Raw genomic sequence first — 23,692 nt, 5'->3', positions numbered from 1 at the left:
GTGAATTTCTTAAAAGTTTAAATAGTGAAACATTTAAAAGCTATCCTTTTCAGATAAAACTATACTAAATATATTCACATCATCAAGTAATTGAGCGAAACACACTATTATGCAATGAAGGTCTACAGTATCTTTAACAGCACTCTGTAGGGTAGCACCATGGTGTAGCCGGAGGACAGCTAGCTAGCTTCCGTCCTCCTCTGGGTACATTGACTTCAATACAAAACCTAGGAGGCTCATGGTTCTCACCCCCTTCCATAGACTTACACAGTAATTATGACAACTTCCCAAGGACGTCCTCCAACCTATCAGAGCTCTTGCAGCATGAACTGACATTTTGTCCTAATTTATTGCCACTGGGCCCACCGGTGTAATTGCTGGGCCCACCGGTGTAAATTATTGCCACTGGGCCCACCGGTGTAAACTGCTTACTGACTATACACTGTACTGCATGATTTAATTCTTTTTAACCTTTATTTAACTAGGCAAGTCAGTTAAGAACAAGTTCTTATTTACAATGATGGCCTAGAAACAGTGGGTTAACTGCTTTGTTCAGGGGCAGAACAACAGATTTTTACCTTGTTAGCTCGGGGATTCAATCTAGCAATCTTTCTGTTACTGGCCCAACACTCTAACCACTAGGCTACCTGCTGCCCCATGATTAGCAGGGTTACGAACACATTAGTTCTATTGGCTATGTTGACTTTACTATTATGTTACTTTAGCTAATATGGTGACAACGATGTAGACTGTGTGTAGCAGTCAGCGGTTATGATATGGTTTGGCTTGGAAAGGTTTTTTCACCTGGTCACAGACAGCTGATGTATTGTGCATTGAAGTCCACAAGCAAAGGGAAAAGGTGAGAGCAGGAGAGTGTGTAGATGCGAGAAGGAATACAACGTGGCTGCTATGAAAGTGAACTGTGTTTAAGTGTGATGAGGGGTGTATTCATTCTGTCGATTCTGTTGAAAACTTTTCTTAGACAGGAGCAAACAGAACGAAACGGGCATAAACAATCCTAATTTTGCAAATAGAAATTCTTGTTTGCAAATGTCGGACTAATGATTAAGCCCTAGATCAGCAAGATGCAGGCAAGTGTATGCAAGGCAGTGTGTCACTGTCTGTCACCTCAAATTTGTCTCTCGACCTGTGTGCACCTACATTAAAAACATTAATTCATAGGCTATGTTGTAGCATCCTCCTGATGGGTGTAGAGAAAATTTGAGTATCATGTAGTAGCCTAAACCTATCGATGTTACTTTGAGCTGGGTGAATGGAATATGAATGTCAGTCATCCAATATGCTGTAATTGAAATAAGGCCATGCTCATAAGAAAAATAATCATCCTCCCTCATCTTAAACGGCACCCATTGCCACTGGATCTGAACCATGGTCTCCCACAGGAGAAACCAATGTATTGACCATTAGACTAACAGGGAATACCATGTGGTGTTGAGCGTGACTGATTCTGAAGTCACAGGCAGGGCTACCTCATCACGAGACCATGAGCCCGACTCATGTCCGCTACAGAAGCATAGGGAGCTCATATCCTCTCTAAAACAGTATTTGAGTTATAAATCATTGGATGATTAAAACATATGTTTATTTAATCGTTTAAATTGTCATGTTAGATTGTGACCATCGTGGAAATTCTGAATAAAGTATATTTGAAAATGGAGTGTTTCACAATATATCTTATAGTTTTAATTGTGGCTCAGTTGGTAGACCCTGGTGCTTGCAATGCCAGGGTTGTGGGTTTGATTCCCACAGGAGCCCAGTACTAAAATGTAAACAAATATATGCACTCACTACTGTAAGTCGCTCTGGATAAGAGCGTCTGCTAAATGACTAAAATGTAAAACAATAAAAGCACGATATACCCTTGAAAGTCGTGTTTAATAATCTAATTATTAACATTCTTGGCTGGTATTACAAATAATAATAAAAATACAGAAAAAACCACACGGAAGACTAATTTAATCTCTTTGGTTCCATGGGAAAATAACTACACTTCAGTTACCTAAATCAGATTAAATACAATCTTACACAGCCAAGCATCAATAACTGGGTCAAAAAGCATGTGCTACTGTAATCTTGAGAGGTTGCAAGAGCCAATTCATTTTACACAACCAGATTAACATCAACATTTCAATATTTTGCATTCTGGCAGGCTACAGGATCAGGTGATCCTCTTTCAATTCCCGAGCAGGAGGCAGAGCCTGATCCATGGTCCTTTTCTGTGGGTAAACAAAGTCAGAGTAGTCAATCCCGTCCACATCTGCACTGGCCAACTGGTTGCCAGAGCCCTGCTCAGTGAAGAGGATTCCAGTGTCAGAACCCTCGCCTGACTGCTCTAGCTCAGAGCCACCCTCTTCCAGCACTCTGGAAGAAAAACAAAAGCACAGGACCATTAGTCATTACAGTCTACATCCTCTGAGCTCTTCCTGTGATTTTTCACAACAGCACAGGCTGGGGCGTCTCTAAACTCCCATCATCCCTGCTTCCTTTGTGTGGGAGCCTTAAGTCGTATTCAGTTGAATTGTGCATTGAATCAACAATATTTCACAAAGTGATTAACAAGAAAGGCTGAGTGATAACTCTAAAACCGTTCTATGAAGAGAATATATTGTTGAAATAGTGTTCCTTTGCTTACATTATCAACTAAGTAAATTAGAAAATAAACACATTTAGATGAATCTGTTGTAAAACATTAAAAAGTTGCTCAAATACCTGTGAAGAAACACTTATTACTCCAGTCACTACATTGGATTTGTTACATAGTAACAGTGGTGGAAAAAGTACCCAATTGTCATACTTGAGTAAAAGTAAAGATACCTCATGTCACGCCCTGACCTGAGAGAGCCGTTTTTCTCTGTTTGGTTAGGTCAGGGTATGACATGGGGTGGGCATTCTATGTGTCAAATTTCTATGTTGTTTTTTTCTTTGATTGGCCTAGTATGGTTTCCAATCAGAGGCAGCTGTCTATCGTTGTCTCTCATTGGGAATCATACTTAGGCAGCCCTTTTTCCCTCCTTCAGTGTGGGATCTTGTTTTTGTACAGCTCAGTAAGCCTGCAGAACGTGACGTTAGTTTTTCCTTGGGTTGTTATTTTGTTTGAGTGTTCAGAGTTACTATAAATATGAGCACTTTCCACGCTGCACCTTGGTCTACTCATTACGACGAGCATCACAGAAGATCCCACCACAAAAGGACCAAGCAGTGTGCCCAGGAGGAGCAGGGATCCTGGGCCCGGGAGAGGAAAGAGTGGAGGACGTCCTGGACCTGGGAGGAGGTAATGGCAGGGGACAAGACCCTGCCATGGAAGCAGGTGGAGACAGCGAGGGAGGAACAGCAACGTTATGAGGAACTAGCACGGCAACGACGGAAGCACGAGAGGCACCCCCCCCAAAAAATTGTGGGGGGTGGCACACGGTGAGATTGGCAGAGTCAGGGTGGAGACCTGAGCCAACTCCCCGTGCTTACCGTGGGGAAAGTAGGACTGGTCAGGCACCGTGTTATGCGGTGATTCGCACGGTGTCGCCAGTGCACATTCACAGCCCGATGCGCTCTGTGCCTGCACCCCGCAGTTGCCGTGCTAGAGTTGGCATCCAGCCAGGAAGGATTGTGCCGGCTCAGCGTTCCTGGTCTCCGGTGCGTCTCTTCGGTCCAGGATATCCTGCGCCAGCTCTACGCACTGTGTCGCCAGTGCGCCTGCACAGCCCAGTTCGTCCTGTGCCACGCCCCGCACTTGCCGGGCTAAAGTAAGAACAGTGAGACCTGTTCCGGCTCCATGTAAGAAGCCTCCAGTGATGATCCATGGCCCGGAGCCTGTAGGGATGATCCATGGCACGAAGCCTCCAGTGATAATCCATGGCCCGGAGCCTCAAGTGATAATCCATGGCAAGAAGCCTGTAGGGATGATCCATGGCCCGGAGCCTGTAGGGATGATCCATGGCACGAAGCCTCCAGTGATAATCCATGGCCCGGAGCCTGTAGGGATGTTTTTTCCCCTTTGATTGGCCTAGTATGGTTTCCAATCAGAGGCAGCTGTCTATCGTTGTCTCTGATTGGGAATCATACTTAGGCAGCCCCTTTTCCCTCCTTCAGTGTGGGATCTTGTTTTTGTACAGCTCAGTAAGCCTGCACTTGTTTGAGTGTTCAGAGTTACAATAAATATAAATATGAGCACTTTCCACGCTGCCCCTTGGTCTACTCATTACGACGAGCGTCACACCTTAATAGAAAATGACTCAAGTAAAAGTGAATGTCACCTAGTAAAATACTACTTGAGTAAAAGTCTAAAACTATTTGGTTTGAAATATACGTAAGTATCAAAAGTAAATGTAATTGCTAAAATATACTTAAGTATAAATAATTTCAAATTCCTTATTTTAAGCAAACCAGATGGCAAAATGTTCTTGTTTATTTTAATTTATGGATAGCCCGGGGCATGTTCCAACACTCAGACATTATTTACAAACGAAGCATGTGTTTAGTGAGTCTTTCAGATCAGAGGCAGTAGGGATGACCAGGGTTGTTCTCTTGATAACTGTGTGAATTTGACCATTTTCCTGTCCTGCTAAGCATTCCAAATGTAATGAATACTTTTGGTTGTCAGGGAAAATGTATGGAGTAAAAAGTACATTATTTTCTTTAGGAATGTAGTGAAGTAAAAGTTGTCAAAAATATAAATAGTAAAGTACAGATATTACGTATTAGTAAACTTACCGATGCTTCTGTTTGCATGGCACTTTTAACAACCGTAGTACACAACATTTATAATTAAACAGTATTTCCTGACTTTTTGCCAATGTTTTTTTTAACATGCTTAGAGTGAATTTATAATGATAAGCCCTTTCTGTGCGACCTACAGTATAGGGAAGAGGGTTTCGTGAGATCCAACCCTTTTGGGTCCTGATGTTTTCTAACTGATACAATGTCTTGCTGAGGACTTAAACCACTAAAGGGGAAGCGGTGTCTTAGGCCATATGATAGCAAATGGCCATATGATAGCAAATGTCTAGCTTCCTCAATAGTGAAAACGTTTAACAGAGCTGAGTACATATTGTTCTCTTCTGTCTGCTGTAATATAATGAATGCAGATATTAATGCTTGGGTGCTCCTTCACCCATGTATAATTAGATCACCTAATTCATATGGCTTGTAGTTTAAACACTCAACTTTCAGCAGGATAATCTACAACCATAGAGTGTAGTTTAAACTCATAGTAGTAAGTCAATAAAGTGCTTACTTCTTGTATGCTACCATCACTCTCGGAATGAGAAATAATATGAGGCCATTCAAATCACAGTACGCAACTACCAGACTGATTCTGTCATTAAAAAACATTTCCTACTACAGGAAATTGTATAATGATTCTTGAAAATTCTGAAATGTTATTGATCAAGTCTATGATTGCAAACCTTTATGGGGACATATCTCATCAAAAACAATGGAGCAAAGAAGCTAACTTAGTCAGGACAATTCTGTCACATTATGTTCAATTCTGAAATTCAATAGCCCATCAAGCTTTGGTCTCCTGATAAATACATTTGCGATGACGTATACTTACATATCCTTTACTGCAAATGGAGGGAGTCTGTCAGGAGGCCCAGGCAAGTCCATCCAGGGACCCCTCTGTGTCTCACAGTTGGGATTCTTGGTGTCTGGCCTGCACTTAACCCACATATATCTACCTTTTGCTGGAGCACCTGTGTTTCATAAGGGAATAACAATATATAAACATAACTCATTTGTGACAGAGAATCTTCATGGACAATATTCCTATTGAATATGAAATGCAGGTTACTGCCAAAATAAAGGAAACTGAGTAAATGAGGGATATAAAGTATATTGAAAGCAGGTGCTTCCAGGTGTGGTTCCTGAGTAACATCAAATAAAATTAAATGTGATGTTATTTGATGCATTTGTCACATGCGCCGAATGCAACAGGTGTAGACCTTACAGTGAAATGCTTACTTACCTAGGCGCTGAATACAACAGGTATACCTTACAGTGAAATGCTTACTTACAAGCTCTTAACCAACAATGCAGTTATAAGAAAAATACCTACAAAAAATAAATAAAAGTAACAAATAATTTAAGAGCAGCAGTAAAATAACAATAACGAGGCTATATACAGGGGGAACCGGTAAAGTCAGTGTGCGGGTGCACCGGTTAGTCGAGGTAATTGAGGTAAAATGTAAATGTAGGTAGAGTTATTAAAGTGACTATGCATAGATAATAACAGAGAGTAGCAGCAGTGAAAAATGGGTGGGGGGGGGGGCAATGCAAATAGTCTTGGTAGCCATTTGATTACATATTCAGGAGTCTTATGGCTTGGGGGTAGAAGCTGTTTAGAAGCATTTTGGACCTAGACTTGGCGCTCCAGTACCACTTGCCGTGCGGTAACAGAGAGAACTGTCTATGACTAGGGTGGCTGGAGTCTTTGACAATTTTTAGGGCCTTCCTCTGACACCGCCTGGCTGGTATAGAGGTCCTGGATGGCAGGAAGCTTGGCCCAAGTGATGTACTGGGCCGTACGCCCTACCCTCTGTAGTGCCTTGGGGTCGGAGGCCGAGCAGTTGCCATACCAGGCAGTGATGCAACCCGTCAGGATGCTTTCAATGGTGCAGCTGTAGAACCTTTTGAGGATCCGAGGACCCATGCCAAATCTTTTCAGTCTCCTGAGGGGGAATAGATTTTGTCGTGCCCTCTTCACGACTGTCTTGGTGTGCTTGGACCATGTTAGTTTGTTGATGATGTGGATACCAAGGAACTTGAAGCTCTCAAGCTGCTCCGCTACAGCCCTGTCGATGAGAATGGGGGCGTGCTCGATCCTCCTTTTCCTGTAGTCCACAATCATCTCCTTTGTCTTGATCACGTTGAGGGAGAGAATGTTGTCCTGGCACCACAATCCCATCATGCTTAGGGTCTTGCATAAAGATGTCCAGTTGCCCATTATTTTGCCTACCATGGTTAGAAGAGATATCAATGACTTTGAAATAAGCAAATAAGCAAATAGGGGTCTCAAAGGAGCATTGAGTGTTTAAATGGTGTGCGTGTGTGTGTGTGTGTGTGTGTGTGTGTGTGTGTGTGTGTGTGTGTGTGTGTGTGTGTGTGTGTGTGTGTGTGTGTGTGTGTGTGTGTGTGTGTGTGTGTCTCAGTGACCAGATCACAACTCAATTGAAAACGTATGGGAGATTCTGGAGTGGCACCTGAGACTGCATTTTCCACCACCATCAACAAAACACCAAATGATGGAATTTCTTGTGTAAGAATGGAGTCGCATCCCCCCAATAGAGTTCCAGACACTTGTAGAATCTATGCCAAGGCGCATTGAAGCTGTTCTGGCGGCTCGTGGTGGCCCAACACCTTATTAAGACACTATGTTTGTAAGTTTCTGCTTTTCTTTTCTTAGTCAAACTTGTGTTCTTTTTCTTTGTGTTCTTGAACGTAGCCCTGTTTCGTTGTGTTCTTGAATGTAGCCCTGTTTCTTTGTGTTCTGGAACGTAGCCCTGTTTCTTTGTGTTCTGGAACGTAGCCCTGTTTCTTTGTGTTCTGGAACGTAGCCCTGTTTCTTTGTGTTCTGGAACGTAAGCCCTGTTTCTTTGTGTTCTGGAACGTAGCCCTGTCTTTCATTTTTGTTCATTGATTTCACCTGTGTTCGTTTCTCACCTGGTCTCATCAGCTCCCTATTTAGTTCAGTTCTTTCTGTTTGTATGGTTGTGAGGTATTGCTTGTTTTTGACTGCCTACCTGTGTTTGACCATTGCCTGCCTGTGACCATGATTCCTGCCTTCTGCGAAGGCTTAATAAACATCTGCCATGCTCTGCGTGTGAATCTACACCTTTTTCTCCCTGAGTATTCATTACAATGTTGGTGTTTCTTCTATTTTGGCAGTTACCTGTACATGCTTATAACCATTGTCTCTGCTATTGTAGCAAGAAATTTGTAAATATTTGTCTAGAACCAAAGTAACAGGACACAGTGACTTGCTTTATAGTGTTAACCTAAAGGAACTTGATTGAAGTGATTATTGTGAGCCATCAAGTTGTAGTTGTGCTTGAAAGGGTATTGTCATCTACATACACTATGGTTATTCATTTCTACACATCTGGATGCTGATTATAATGCCTGCAGCCTGTGCATAATCAATAGGCCTGAAAAGGTTAAGGGCAGGGGTGTCAAACTCATTCCACGGAGGGACGAGTGTCTGCGGGTTTTTGTTTTTTCCTTTCAATTAAGACCTATAGACAACCAGATGAGGGGAGTTCCTTACTAATTAGTGACCTTAATTCATCAATCAAGTACAAGCGTGGAGCGAAAACCCTTAGTGGAATGATTTTTACACGTGCTCTATCTAAACTCTTCTGGGGCCTTATGTACCAAGCAGACTAGGAGTTCTGATTAGGGATCAGTTTTGCCTTTAAGACCACAGTGGACAGAGGGGACCTGATCAGCACTCCTGCTCTGAGACGCTTGCCCATTTCTTGCCAGGATACTTGTTCTTGCAATCTGTGAGTAAATTATTGCTTTTGAAAAAATACAAATAATAGGTAGCCTACAGCTTAAGTCTTTGTTGGACAGGACCATTACTGCATTCGACAATTGATATAGGTCAACTTATTTGGATTTTTAAACCGAAAAGGTACAAATTCATTTTAATAAGGGGTCCTTATTACAGTGTAATTACACTGTAACAAGTATTGTAGTTAATTGTCATAACTCATAGTTACACTGTTATAACATGTAACTGGTGGTAATTGGAGTCTGTAATTACAGATGTGTAACAACAAATGCCTGTTACAAATGGGCAAGTTTCCACTAAATTCACCAATTTAGTGTTAAGTTTCTTCTCAGCTGCATCTGATTCAGTAATAACTGTCCCAAGGCTGTAATCTCTTTTGGACAGATGCACTGGGAGTCAGAGATTACAAAGGTTGGAGGATCACTAGGCTATAATTACCAACCCATGAATGCGCACTCTTCAAAATCGCCACTCAATGTTGTATTTAATGACTTATTACTAATTACCAAGTGAAAATACCTACAAACAAACGGACAACCTGGCCGGCCAAACCCTCACTTAACCTGGACGACGCTGGGCCAATTGTGCGCCGCCTCATGGGTCTCCTGGTCGGCCATGACACAGCCTGGGATCGAACCAGGATCTGTAGTGACGCAGTGTCTTAGATTGCTGGGCCACTTGGGAGGCCCTTGACTATGACTTTTTAACCCAGCAGTGCTATTTGCAGAGTTAGCTCCAAGTAAATGTTGCAATTCTTCAACCATTCCTGAACCTGCGACCAGAATGACTGTTGCCTTTAGTTAGAGGTCAATTTTTTTATATGTAATAATTTCTACCCTCTGATTTCATATTCTGTAATGCGTGTATATGGGAGGCGAAGTCAAGTGCAGGAGAGCGGAGTAATATAAACAGACGCACTTTAATACCGGTTACCAAATGACAGCGCATAACACATACAAGTGCCAAAAACACGGTCTAAAACAAAAGTGCAACGCCTGACAATAATCCACGTAACAAAATAACAATCACTCACAAATACAACATGGGGAACAGAGGGTTAAATAATAAACAAGTGATTGGTGAGTGAAGCCAGGTGTGATAAGACAAAGACAGAACAAATGGAAAATGAAAAGTGGATCGGCGGTGGCTAGAAAGCCGGCGACGTCGACCGCCGAACGGCGTCCGAACAAGGAGAGGGACCGACTTCGGCGGAAGTCGTGACATATTCATTATATAAATAGGCCCGTTTAATTTTGTCTGGCTTGCCATTCCTAATAAAATTGAATATTTCTTGCACATATCATTTAAAAAAACAAGTCACTAGGTGTAGGCAAGGCCATAAGCAAATAGGTAAACTGGGATATGACTAGAGTTAATCAGGGTGATTTTTCAACAAATAGACAGGTATTTTCCATTCTACGGTTGCACGATCTTATCTGTTTTTACAAACTTTCTATTAAAATGTATTGTTATGAGATCATTTCTTTTTTTCGGGATATGAATACCGAGGATGTCCACTTCACCGTCAGACCATTTTATCGGTAAACTACACGGTAATGTAAAAGTTGTAATTTTTTGTGATTCAATACTTAATATTGTAAACATATCATACATTTGGTTGGAATCCAGAGACGTTAGAAAAAGTATCTAGATTATTTATGAGGCTGAGGAGGGATCCAATTTGTGGATTTAAAAGAAAATATGAATCTTTAGCGTACAATGACACCTTTGTTTTTAAGACCTGGATTTCCAGGCCCTTGATATTATTGTTGGATCTGATTTTAATCATCTAACATTTCGATGGCCATATTAAATAGATATGCTGATAGTGGGCAACCTTGTTTTACTCCTCTTGACAGTTTTTATTAACCCCTTGTATAAGAGATTCTCCTAAATTGAAATATTCCAGGCATTTATACATAAATTCCAGTCATACTTTATCAAAAGCCTTTTCAGTCAGCTATGAATACCAGGCCTGGTTCCCAGATTTTTCATAGTGTTCTATTGTTTCCAGTACTTGTCTTATAAAGATCCAGTCCATTTAAACAATTGGAGGCCCTTATACCTAATCAGACATTTTTTTTTTACATGGACAATACATTATAGATAATATATTTACCACTTGGGTCCTGTGTCAGTAATAATTAAATCTTGTTGAGTATCTGATAATCTGCCATTTGTATTGGAGTGGTTAAAACATGGTAATAACGGTCCTCTGAGTACATAAAAAATGGTTTGGTGTACCTCAACTGGTAAATAATAATAATAAGGATTTTTTTTATTGTTAATACATTTATTAATTAGACGAAACAAAGATATAGGCCTACTCAATAACATAAATCTGTAGCCTACAGTATGGTGAGTAGCATAGATCATTGTTTCCCAACTACAGTTCTGGAGTGTCCCCAACACTACACATGTTTGTTGTAGCTCCAAACAAACACACCTTATTCAACTAATTTAAAAATATATCTATATTATTTCACCTTTGTTTAACCAGGTAGGCTAGTTGAGAACAAGTTCTCATTTACAACTGCGACCTGGCCAAGATAAAGCAAAGCAGTGCAACACAAACAACACAGAGTTGCACATGGAATACACAAACAGTCAATAATACAATAGAAAAATCTATATACAGTGTGTGCAACTGAGGTAGGATAAGGGAGGTAGAGGACTTGATGATTAGTTGAAAAGTTGAATCAGGTGTTTGTCCGGGGCTTCAATAAAAATGTAAATACTGTTGGGGGTACTCGAGGACTGGAGTTGGGAAACACTGGCCTAGACAGATAATTTAGAAAAACAGGATTGTCTCTTTCTTCCCTTTTTAACATTACAAAATGGAAACTGACAACTGTCTTTGTCTTCATCTGTTTATTTATTGTAAACAGAGACCTTATAGTCCAGTTCTCTGCTGCCAATGACTGGAGCGAACTGCAAAAATTGCTGAAGCTGGAGACTCTTATCTCCCTCACTAACTTCAAGCACCAGTAGTCAGAGCAGCTCACGGATCATTGCACCTGTACATAGCCAATCTGTAAATAGCCCATCCAACTACCTCATCCCCGTACTGTATTTATTTATTTTGCTCCTTTGCACCCCAGTATCTCTACTTGCACATTCATCTTCTGCACATCTATCACTCCAGTGTTTAATTGCTATATCGTAATTACCTCGCCACTATGGCCTATTTTATTGCCTTACCTCCCTTATCTTACCTCATTTGCACACTGTATATATACTTTTTTTCTCTACTGTATTATTGACTGTATGTTTGTTTATTCCATGCGTAACGCTGTGTTGTTGTATGTGTCGAACTGCTTTGCTTTATCTTGGCCAGGTCGCAGTTGTAAATGAGAACTTGTTCTCAACTCGCCTACCTGGTTAAATAAAGGTGAAATAAAATAAATAAAAAATCAATTGTAGGTATCTGTGGTAGAAAAGAAGAATATATATGACAATTTAGCATAGACACCATTACCTCTGGTTATCTTCATAATGATTTCTATGATTTAGGCATAGCTTGGCCTACCTAACTACCTAGCTAGTTTGTTGTGATATCCCACTAGCCATATTAGTGCTTGCTAACCCTAATAACAAAGATTTGTTTAACTAACCCAAGATAGATCAGAGCCTGTCGTTTCCAATTGGAGCATATTAATCATAGGGGGCAGAACAAGCACAAGCTAGTGAGAACCTATTGGCGCATTCTAGCATTTATTTGCATATTTCCGTTAGGGAACGCCTACTCTGTGAAGTGCGCGTGTGCAATAATTCGATTCACCCTTGCACTCATTCTAAACAACTCAATTTTTTACACTTTGGCAAGAGTAAAGTCTACAAAACGCAGTCCAATCTGTTTGTTACAGATTCTAGTTTTGGAAAAAGAAAACTGTAGGAGATCAAATGTTTCATCGATGAGAAAATGATCAGAATGTCGGCCAAAATCAATCTTCTCGCACTGCTGGCTACTGGTAGTGAGTGGATACGCCAACCGGATGCTCGACACATTTATACATCCGGTGAAATATCTGTCTCACTGTTCTATCTGTGCTGATAAATTATCTAGTGTTAAATTATTAGCTACATTGAAAATGCACCAACGTTACTCATAGTGTGTTGACACAAGTAGCTAGCTAGCTAACATGCTGGGTGTGTCTCACGCTATACCCAAGGTTCAGGGAAGATAAGACCATCGAGCCAAGCTAACGTTAGCTAGCTAGTTAGCTAGCAAGTAGCGACCATAGCATAATTGACAGCGTTAGCTAGCTAGTTAGTCAAGGTTAGCATGCTAACTAATCCCCAAAAAACTATATTAGATGGTAACTAGCTAGCTAACTTAGTTGGTAGGTTAAACAAAAACATGAGCTAACGTTTGCTAGCTAGTTACAGTTAGCTAGCTAACATTAGGCTAGCAAGCTAACTACCTATGCTAAATCATTCAGCATAATTCATGTGTTCAAAAAAGCAAAATAAATTGCATGGAAACTATACTTTCTCTCTCATGTTGATGTTTTTGACCTACAACACTTTGTTTCTTTCATGTCTGGATTTTTGGTGCTTACAAGACACCTGGGACCTCGGAAAAAACAGATCAAATCATGACGTCAGGTCGGAAAGTCAGAGTTCTGGAAAGATACCAGAGTTTCCGACTTGGAATTCTAAGTTGGATGACCTTTCAAAACTATTTTCCCAGTCAGAGATAATTTTTTCCCGAGTTCCGGAGATTTCCCAGTTGTTTTGAAAGTGGCATTTGCACACTGACCTACTCGACCATATTCTCTGCGCACTGTCACATGACGCCAGTGTCAACACGTTCTACATGTTCGAGGTCATTCTTATTTCGAGCGTGTTGCACAGATAGGCAAATCTTGACATGATGCCTTAATTCCTGGGATAAATAAATAATTGCACCAATGCATTCCATTAAAAAGTGATAATGCTCCTCAACAGTGAAACCCTTGCAAGGTTACATGATGGAATAAGAGTTTGTCTTATGATCATTTTAAGTGCATTTATAAACCATTATTCAACCAAGCTTAATAGGCTTACAATTTGGCAATTACGATTGACTATTTCACAAGTTTAACCATAACCAGGGGTGAAAGTAAGCATAATTATTGCAATTATGTCAATGAGCTGAATTATGATGCGGTCCGTGCTATCCGGGATCCTTGGGATGTCCCTACCCCACTGAAGTTGATATTTAAAATGGTTAAGGTAAGGGTTAGGGTTACGTAAGGGTTATGGTTCGGTTTAGGGTAGGGGTTAAGGTTAGGGTAAGGATGACCCACGGATTCCGGATAGCACTGACCAATATGGTGCGGTGGGATGCTATCACAAAACTTTAACATGTGTAACAAGCATGGTAACATGCATTCATTGTTATACCTCTGTAATTACAGACTGCAATTACCAACAGTTACATGTTGTTATTACAGTGTAACTATGAATTATTACAAGTAATTACAATAATTGTTAGTTTAATTCCATATGTAATTACGCTGTAATAAGGACCCATTAAAATAAAGCGTTTCCGATCAAATTACACATTCACTTATGCAACCACCCCTTTTATAAATGGCAGATTAAAGTTATAAGCAACATGTGCATTGTTCTAATTTGTGGTTCTTCAAATGTTTTAATACTCTTACTCATACTTTATTCTGGTAGTGAAAAAGATGTCCTTCAGACAGAAAATACAGACAAATTTAAACAAAATACACAGACGCGGTTTCGTGACATTTTGTCAGCAACCTAGGGTATTTTGTCAAGCGTGCCAAAAGCAGACATCAAATTGATAGCAGAAGTTCAGATACGTTTTCAACATGAATTAATCAACATAAATGTTACTGTTACAAATCCGTAACTACACCTACTTACTTTTCTCAACAGTTAAATACTGTAGAACCCAACATGTGGCTAATCCAAACATTTGATATAGCCTATTATTTATTTGAATAGGCTACTTACCAAATCCGTTATCTGCGAGAAAGAAAATAACAGCCAGTGTCAGACAGATCTTCAAATTCAGTAGTCCCTTCATTATTTCCTTTGTAATGAGAAGACGTCAATATATCCTTTAAAGAATAACCTCTGTGTGAATATTCTTAAATACACTTAATCGTGCTGTTGAATGTCTCCAAACCCTGCCCATATATGCGTCATTATTTCCTGAAACCAGACGTCTTCGTAAGAAGTTTAACATCCGCAGTGGAAAGTTATTGTCTTCCATATCTGGCATGCCGACGTTCACCACATTGAGTTAATAACGTAGATATAGCCTTAATAAATATGATGAATACAGTATATCTGAACATTCAACGGCTATAAAAATTGGTAGTCCCACTGTAAAACTGCAGTAGACCATAATCTGTTGACACATAGCATAATTTGAATCATCAAAATTCTCTCTTTGACCCAATAGATAATCCAATAGATTAATTCATAGTAGTCACTCAGAAATGTCCTTGTTTTCCATGAAAACATACATGAAATGAGTTGCAAAATGAATAGGAAATATAGTCAAGACGTTGACAAGGTCATAAATAATGATTTTTAATTGAGATAATAATTGTGTCCTTCAAACTTTGCTATAGTCAAAGAATCCTCAATTTGCAGCTATTACAGCCTTGCAGACCTTTGGCATTCTAGTTGTCAATTTGTTGAGGAAATCTGAAGAGATTTCACCCCATACTTCCTGAAACACCTCCCACAAATTGGATTGGCTTGATGGGCACTTCTTACATACCATATGGTCAAGCTGCTCCCACAACAGCTCAATAGGGTTGAGATCCGGTAACTGTGCTGGCCACTCCATTATAGACAGAATACCAGCTGACTGTTTCTTCCCTAAATAGTTATTTCATAGTTTGGAGCTGTGCTTTGGGTCATTGTCCTGTTGAAGGAGGAAATTGGCTCCAAATAAGCGACGTCCACAGGGTATGGCGTTGCAAAATGGAGTGATTGCCTTCCTTCTTCAATATCCCTTTTACCCTGTAAAATCTCCCACTTTACCACCACCAAAGCACACCCAGACCATCACATTGCCTCCACCATGCTTGACAGATGGCGTCAAGAACTCCTCCAGCATCTTTTCATTTTTTTTATGTGTCTCACGAATGTTCTTCTTTGTGATCTGAACACCTCAAACTTAGATTTGTCTGACCATGAAACTTTTTTCCAAACTTTCTCTGTCCAGAGTCTGTGTTCTTTTGCCCATATTAATATTTTATTTTTATTGGCCAGTCTGAGAAATGGCTTTTTCTTTGCAACTCTACCTAGAAGGCCAGCATCCCAGAGTCGCCTCTTCACTGTTGTCATTGAGACTGGTGTTTTGTGGGTACTATTTAATGACGCTGCCAGTTGAGGACTTGTGAGGCATCTGTTTCTCAAACTAGACACTCTAATGTACTTGTCCTCTTGCTCAGTTGTGCACCGGGGCCTCCCACTCCTCTTTCTATTCTGGTTAGGGCCAGTTTGCACTTTCTGTGAAGGGAGTAGTACACCGCGTTGTACGAGATCTTCAGTTTCTTGGCAATTTCTCGCATGGAATAGCCTTCATTTCTCAGAACAAGAATAGACTGATGAGTTTCAGAAGAAAGGTCTTTGTTTATGGCCATTTTGAGCCTGTAATCAAACCCACAATGCTCCAGATACTCAACTAGTCTAAAGAAGGCCCGTTTTATTGCTTCTTTAATCAGAACAACAGTTTTCAGCTGTGCTAACATAGTTGCAAAAGGGTTTTCTAATGATCAATTAGCCTTTAAAAATGATCAACTTGGATTAGCTAACACAACGTGCCATTGGACACCAGGAGTGATGGTTGCTGATAATGGGCCTCTGTACGCTTATGTATTCCATAAAAAATCTGCAGTTTCCAGCTACAATAGTCATTTACAACATTAACAATTTCTACACTGTATTTCGGATAAATTTTATGTTATTTTAATGGACAAACAATTTGCTTTTCTTTCAAAAACAAGGACATTTCTAAGTGACACCAAACTTTTGAATGGTAGTGTATATTGTTGTAAGTGACTGTATGGATACTATATTTTACAGATGTTATTGGTAACAAGTGAAATGTTGAAGTGTGGTTAGTCACCATCTTGGATGTGGTTTGAGTCGGAAAAACAAATGACTGCTGGAATGTAAAACTGTGGAAAACACCAAACAACTTGGTGCATTACAAGCCATACTCAAAATACACAAGGGTGAGAATATTAGAATTAGATGCATCTGACAAGCAATCTAAGCACTTTACCTATTTTGGTCACCTTAAGTCATATAAAATATTAGTACATTAATGAAAAATGCTGAATGTGCTCTATCTGAGTTTAATTAGGAAAATTAAGTTAACTAATTAAGTTTGCAGTTGCGCTGTTGAGTGAGTTTGGGGGGGTGAATGTAGCAGATGGGGATCTGTGAAACTCACTCCTCAAGTGTCTCCACTTGCGCTGCCAAATAGGTAGCTTTTCGGTTGCGCAACTGGGTAAGACGCTTTCAGGGGGGCAGTCACATGTGTTTGTGAGGCAGAGGTCCTGGTATGAGCCAAATCAGGAGGAAGCGGTACTGCTCGCTAAACAAGACAGTCCTTTACTCTCATGTGAAGTTTATGCAACACTCCTCCAAAAAGTTTAGTTAACTCAAAAAGGCTGTGGAACTACTTACTAAAAGATCTTGAGCTGGACCAGCTAGATTTTTTTTACACTGTACTGTAAAGTATGATGATTGATCTCTTTCATGTTAATTGTTCTCTTGAAATTCTAATTTTGAAAGGGTCATGTGGATGTGTATGAACGCTTGTTTTCAGCTGATGCACAGCTGTGAGATGGTACAGGATATGGGTGTATCGGGCCATTTTACCTTTCCTCAGGAAATGACATTTCAATCTCTTCATTGAGACATCCAACGCCACTACTGCAACTCATAACTTTATAAAATGTCAATCTCAATTTCAGATTAGATTTGTTTTCTTGGTCCTGTGCAGTTGTAAATCAAACAAATACATGTGTTAAGACAAAGTTTTTAAATTTCAACTTATTTTAAAATAGTGAATCGTGCTAAGGTGCCAATATATTTGACTGCAACTGTTCTTATGGGTCTAAACATAAAGCTCTGCCAAACTGTCCTCTTCAGGAAAGATTGCACTGGAAACCAAATTTCATATGTTTTTATTTTACATGAGAATCCTCTAATTTCTTCTAAGCAGTCATCTGATAATCCAGACTCTCTCTCTCTCCTGAACTGTTTCAACTGTCTTTAGTCAAATGCATCTGCAGGTGCCATTATGCCTCATCCTCTCTTTGTGTTGAGTATGCTGTCTGGTCTTCCACCCCCTTATGTCTGCTCCATATTTATCTCCATCTTCCTGTTGCTACCTGCTGTCAGAATAAAGGTTACATTCATCCAGATGTGGGAATCTCCTCAATTTTCATTAGGGTTCCATTATACTTTACCCTTCAACCACATATCCCATGAAAACACATTTCTTGGGATAGTTCAACTATTGGACTAACTTTACTAATACCACTATACATTTTATGACTGATAATCAAGTGTTTGCTTATGTTACTTGTACTCATGCTGTTTTTCAGGTCAATCCTCATCTGGAATAAAAAGCAAGCTCAATGGATAATATCCATAACAAAAAAATAGTTGTCCAGGACTAGGCTAAATCTGTGTCTGCGGGAAACCATCCCATTGTGTTGAGCACTTACGCAAACAGAAGATTTTCTGGAGAAAGGTAGATATTTGAGACATTTTATTTTCTGCTTAGACAAGTTCCTAACTGTAAGGGGTGTTTAACTGGCGGCAGAGAAGTCAGACGCAGGAGAGAAATAACTGTTTCCAACGGCGCAGTTTATTACAACAACAAAAAACCACCGGAAAACATAATAATAAAAATCAATGGGTAAACATAACCCGACGCACACCAGTACATGTAACCAATGTGAAATGGCTAGTTAGCTAGCGGTGGTGCGCGCTAATAGCGTTTCAATCGGGTGACGTCACTCGCTCTGAGACCTGAAGTAGTTGTTCCCCTTGCTCTGCAAGGGCCGCGGCTTCGTGGGTGTCAGTTGTTGATGTGTGCAGAGGGTCCCTGGTTCAAGCCCAGGTTGGGGCGAGGAGAGGGACGGAAGCTATACTGTTACATACACACCAGTACAGACGTACACGAACACTTACAATAAACAATCTCCGACAAGGACATGAGGGGAAACAGAGGGTTAAATACACAACATGTAATTGATGGGATTGGAACCAGGTTTGAAGGAAGACAAGACAAAACCAATGAAAAAGGGATCAGTGATGGCTAGAAGGTCGGTGACGTCGACCGCCGAACACCACCCGAACAAGGAGAGGGACCGACTTCGGTGGAAGTCGTGACACTAACGATAATACCATTAAAACTGCAGTGAATGAAGTCATCTAAATTATTTGCTGCCTGTCTGTCTCAAATATCAGTGGGAGTAAAATACCCTAGGTGAGCAAAAACAGAAGTGTTTGATGTGCAGTTTGATGACCTAGTAAATTAAATGTCTTAAACCAGTCATTTTTCTAGAGCAGTGAGAAAGCATGTTTCAATTATAATATTGTTGTTTCTTTTAGTTTGTTATTGTGGACACCATGTTTGTTTAGTAAAATATATTAAATTCACATTTTTGACCCACAAAAATAATGATTCTCCACCTTGCCACCGAAACCAGCTTTTGCTTTAATAAAAATAAGTATTAGCTACTATTTTAGAATGTTTATAAAGTAACAAGCATGCTCGTCAGCTGTCATTGCGGTCTGTAATCTCTCTTTAGCACACACAGAGAAAGGAAAATACCTCTTCATTGGGGTTTTGAAGACTGCACTGTCATTGTCAGGCTGAGGTTTCATCTTACAGCCAAGTCATACCAAGACGAGCTAAATGCTATCCACAGCTCTGTTTACGTGTCACTCTAGAGAATTCACATTCGGATGGTTTTGCATTCAAAGTATATTTAGAGCTGAAGTGGTAATACATCTTGGCACAGATACACATATATGCCTCTTAAAATTGAAACAATAAAGGTCTGTAATTAACTACTCACAGGACATGAAAGTTACAATTATGTACATCTAAGTCTGTCTAAGCTGTTTTAGGGTCCATTTATCAATGGCAATCTTTTCTTATTTAAGAAATGTATTACACGTTTGTGTGAATGTTACAATAAAATGTTTCCTTTATGAAATAAATATTCATATACATCAAGCATTCGTGAGCCTTTCAAAGGGGAACTAAGATAAAGGTACGTTTCTGCAGTATCCTGTAGCGGACCAGTGATTAGGATAAAAAAAAAACTGATTACCAATAGATTGACATTGCGTAATGACCTGCCTAACAAAATGTCGTCCTGGTAACTTGTCTGTGAGGAACTAGTAGATAGATCAATAGATGAAGCTTATCAGATGTTTTTATTTTCAACTATCGACACAGTGAAGACTTGTTCATCTAAACATAACATCTACTACTTTGTAATTGAGAGCTAAGGATGTGTGTGTATGACAAGGGGAGGGGGGGGGTTATCAGAGGAAAAGATGAAGTGATACATACTAGTCATAGTCACATCTGCTAATACACATATCATAAGGGTAATTTCCAATGAAAGGCACAATCTGTTATTTTAACACCCTGACCCTACCACTTTGTTTGGTAAACTGAGGGATGGGGCTTAGGAAATGTAACCACACTCAAATTCATGGACGCAAGGACAGCTATGGACGCAAGGACATCCATAATACCTTTGAAAACCATTTTAAATATATATGTTGTTTGTTTACAAACACTCAAATTGTTACAAAAACATAAACACTGGAATAATCTTAGATTTTGGGTTATGATAGGGTAAGACATCTACGGCTATACTTGCCTGGGAGCATTGGATATATTCATGTTTCTCATTAGTATAGTACTGACAATGAAGTAAAGTTCTTGTAGAACTACTAAAATAAGTAAGTAGCTAGAGAAATAAATAACTTCCACTGTATTATCTGCCTGTGGATTTTATGACCTAGAAGCCATTTGATGAGTAACAGCACCCTCTTCAGTTTCGTGGGCCACACTGACCGTTCTGTTGCAGCAACAAATCTTCATGGAACTTTAATACATAGATACGATTTGATACTGTATTAAAAACACAATTGTCACTTCCTGGACAAGAACAAAAACAGATCGTCATAACCAACCTAATTGGGGACTATTTGCACTGACATTCTTGCACTATGTACACTCACTGGACTCTACCCACACACCACACTGACACTCCAACACAGAACACACACTTTCACACACACTGCTGCTACTGTTTATTATTTATCCTGATTGCCTAGTCACTTTTACCCCTACCTACATGTACATATTACCTCAATTGCCTTATACCCCTCCATATTGACTTGGTATCGGTACTCTTTGTATATAGCCTCGTTATTATTTTATTATGTTACTATTTCCCTTTTTTTGCTAATCTATTTTTACTTTTTAACTCTGCATTGTTGCAAAGGGGCTCTTAAGCATTTCATGGTAACGTCTACATCTGTTGTATTCGGGGCATGTGATAAATCATACTTGATTTGTTCAAAATAACTTCCAACAATGAAAGCTTTTGAGAGGCAAGAAAAGGTTATTTGCACGTTATGTTTATTTAGGGTTTCCGTAGTCAGTTGGAAATAGACAGATACTTTTCAAAATAAATATCACATCAGTTAATTCATGTTTCCATTATATTGTTTTTATCTGCATATCTACAAACCATACAACATTACAGTTATTTTCAATCAGCCAGGAGAACAAATAAATTAGGCAATGAATGTGGCATCATGCATATAACTAATTATTTTCAGTTATTAAAAGGTGTTTTTAATTAGTCATCAGGAAATGCAGATCATCAAATGGGGGTTGAGGAGAATGACCTATTTAATATATGATAGGGGTGTTTAACCAGGCTTTGTAGTGTGGAGTTTAGGGCACATTCAGAGTCAGTTAGAGGAGGCCAACTTTGCCTTGAGTCGGTTGATCTTGAGGGGCAGATGCAGCTGGCGGCAGATGAGGAGGTAGTACTGGGCGTTCAGGTCTTGCAGATGGGCTCCATCATGTCCACCCGCCGCTTGTGCATTTTGCAGCACCGCTCCAGGTCCTCCTCAAAGAATGCCAGGGCCTTGAAGAGAGCGCTGTGGTCCTGCAGAATCTCAATGTGATCTGTGACACGGCCGTCCATCTCAAAGTACTCCTTAGCTTGGTTTACCAAGGCCTGGCCAACCAGAAAGATGGCGCGGGCCTCCTCAAAGTTGACGGGGACGACACAACTCACCTTCTCCTCCAGACCACAGATGGAGTCAAAGGTGTCAATGGAGCCAAACAGAACAGCATTCTTCCTTCCTCTCTCCTTCTCCTTCTCCTCTTGTAGCTGCGTCGCTCTCAGCTCTGCCTGTCGATCCACCTCTAGCTCTCCAATGTTGTCCAGCAGGCATACAAATTAGATATTGTCTCACAATATAGGCTAATCAGCTACAAAATTACATATTGTTTGAAGATGTCTAAATTACCTCGAGAAGTTTCTTGGCATCTTGCAACAAATTAAGACAGTATTTTATCCAACACCTTGCAATTTCGTCTCTCTTCTGTCTAAGTTGGTCTCACTTCTCAGCCTCATCTTCATCTAAACACAAAGGTTTGAGATGTGTGTTAATGAGTACAGAATGATCGACAACATACAAACATTTCAGAATGAACATATACAGTCAAGGCTGAGTATATGACTTTAGAGTGAGAACTTACTCTCCTGGGCAGCGGCTTCTGAGGGGACCTCTCCAGCTAGGCCTGCTATGACAATGGCAGCAGATAGACAGTGCCTGCCCTCTATGTAGAGGGTCTGGCAGACAAAGTGGTGGGAAGAGAAAGATGTGTTAGATTAATCTATAGAAATATCATTATAAAGAAATCAAGTCATTTACGCACTGTAAAGAAATGATAAGTAATTAATCTTGATGAAGAGATTACATACAGTTTATAATTTACCTTGGTGATGTAATATTGCGATAACGTGGCAGCGTTGATGGCCCATTCCAGAGGAATGAACTGGTTGAATTCCAGCTGTCTCTGAAGAGTACTGTGGCAGTAGCCCCCAGCTTTCTCATACAGCTCCAAGTTCTTGTACATTTGTGCAGGATAGTACAGTGTGTGGGTGTAGGCCATTTGAAATCTGTTCGAAGAGAGTGAAAAGTTAAAGTTAAAAGAGCAACTTCACTTCTTTCTGTCATTTATGAAAGACTCCACACAATAATGACTTCCCTACCTCTTTATCCTCTCCTGTTGTGGTAATGCATCTTCCTCTGCCACAAAGAACTCAGTGAGGTCCATTGGGGGTTGCCCATCCTATGTTGTGAAATAAAACAATAGATTATCCAGTCTGAATTGTCAAGGTCACATTTAAACAGATGCCATAGGATTCAGTCTGCCGGGACAGTAAACCATATAGAATGCACCACAGCTGAACTTCCAGATGACAGATGATGAGGCCTGATGATGATGATGCTGCTGCTTGTTCTTCTCCCAGAAAGAAAATGATAATGTAGGCAAATTATGCATAGGCAGGCAAATTGCACATAGACAGTCTCATGCCTACCTCTTTCATGTAACAAATATACATTGCTTCTGCAGTTTCCAAAAATCCTTGGGTTCTCTCAATTTCATCCCTACCAGCCCACAGAATACCCAGTTGATAAAATATATATATATATATATGTCAGTCCACAACATTTAGGGTAGGGTCATATTCATTAGATTAGGGCACACGGTAGCCATGTGTTTTGCAACAGAAAACATGCATGAGCGTTAAGTCACAGAGTTTCTAAACCCAGAGGCGCAACATCGCAACACTTCCGGGAACGCTTGCGAAGCAGACCAAACAGACCAGGCTGGGGTTTGAGAAGTCAACGAGAGCGGTCTTCTTCTTCGATGAGGTTAAACGGCGGTTGGCATCCAATATGTTGCATTACCACCACCTCCTAGACTGGAGTACAACTCCCTTATAGTTTGCTTGAAAAATAAATAAACAAATACCCTACCACCATACCTTCAAGACTGTTGGAAAAGCAATGGAGTGTGCAAAGAATGCCAAGAGTGTGCAAGGCTTT

At 40.1% G+C, this 23,692-nt stretch overlaps 2 protein-coding genes across 2 annotated transcripts; both read right to left on the bottom strand.

Moving 5' to 3' along the window:
• Positions 1 to 1,877: 1,877 nt before the first annotated feature.
• srgn (serglycin) lies at positions 1,878 to 14,705 on the bottom strand. Its single transcript, XM_029698919.1, has 3 exons — positions 14,501 to 14,705; positions 5,573 to 5,711; positions 1,878 to 2,382 (listed from the first exon to the last, which is right to left on the bottom strand). Exons 1-3 carry the CDS (start codon positions 14,571 to 14,573, stop codon positions 2,172 to 2,174), a joined length of 423 nt encoding a protein of 140 aa, XP_029554779.1. The 5' UTR covers positions 14,574 to 14,705; the 3' UTR covers positions 1,878 to 2,171.
• Positions 14,706 to 21,438: 6,733 nt separating this feature from the next.
• LOC115153458 (KIF1-binding protein homolog) lies at positions 21,439 to 23,292 on the bottom strand (the record flags this gene model as incomplete). The annotated part of the gene is given in 7 exon segments (XM_075074240.1): positions 21,439 to 21,633; positions 21,636 to 22,017; positions 22,103 to 22,215; positions 22,335 to 22,428; positions 22,575 to 22,758; positions 22,852 to 22,931; positions 23,182 to 23,292. Coding segments are annotated over 7 exon segments (1,062 nt in total), but the record flags the coding sequence as incomplete, so codon positions are not given.
• Positions 23,293 to 23,692: the final 400 nt, after the last annotated feature.

The sequence above is a fragment of the Salmo trutta genome, chromosome 18, assembly GCF_901001165.1.
Source record: "Salmo trutta chromosome 18, fSalTru1.1, whole genome shotgun sequence".
NCBI classification, from domain to species: Eukaryota; Metazoa; Chordata; class Actinopteri; order Salmoniformes; family Salmonidae; genus Salmo; species Salmo trutta.
Note: the sequence above shows the minus strand (reverse complement) of the source record. Positions and strands in the feature narration are given on the sequence as shown.

What these genes read in the sequence shown, in the direction of transcription:
- srgn (XM_029698919.1), bottom strand. Translation starts at nt 14,573, where the DNA reads ATGAAGGGACTACTGAATTTGAAGATCTGTCTGACACTGGCTGTTATT. An exon ending in TCTCGCAGATAACGGATTTG is followed by an intron (nt 5,712 to 14,500) that starts GTAAGTAGCCTA and finishes TATGAAACACAG; the next exon opens with GTGCTCCAGCAAAAGGTAGA. An exon ending in CCATTTGCAGTAAAGGATAT is followed by an intron (nt 2,383 to 5,572) that starts GTAAGTATACGT and finishes TTTTTCTTCCAG; the next exon opens with AGTGCTGGAAGAGGGTGGCT.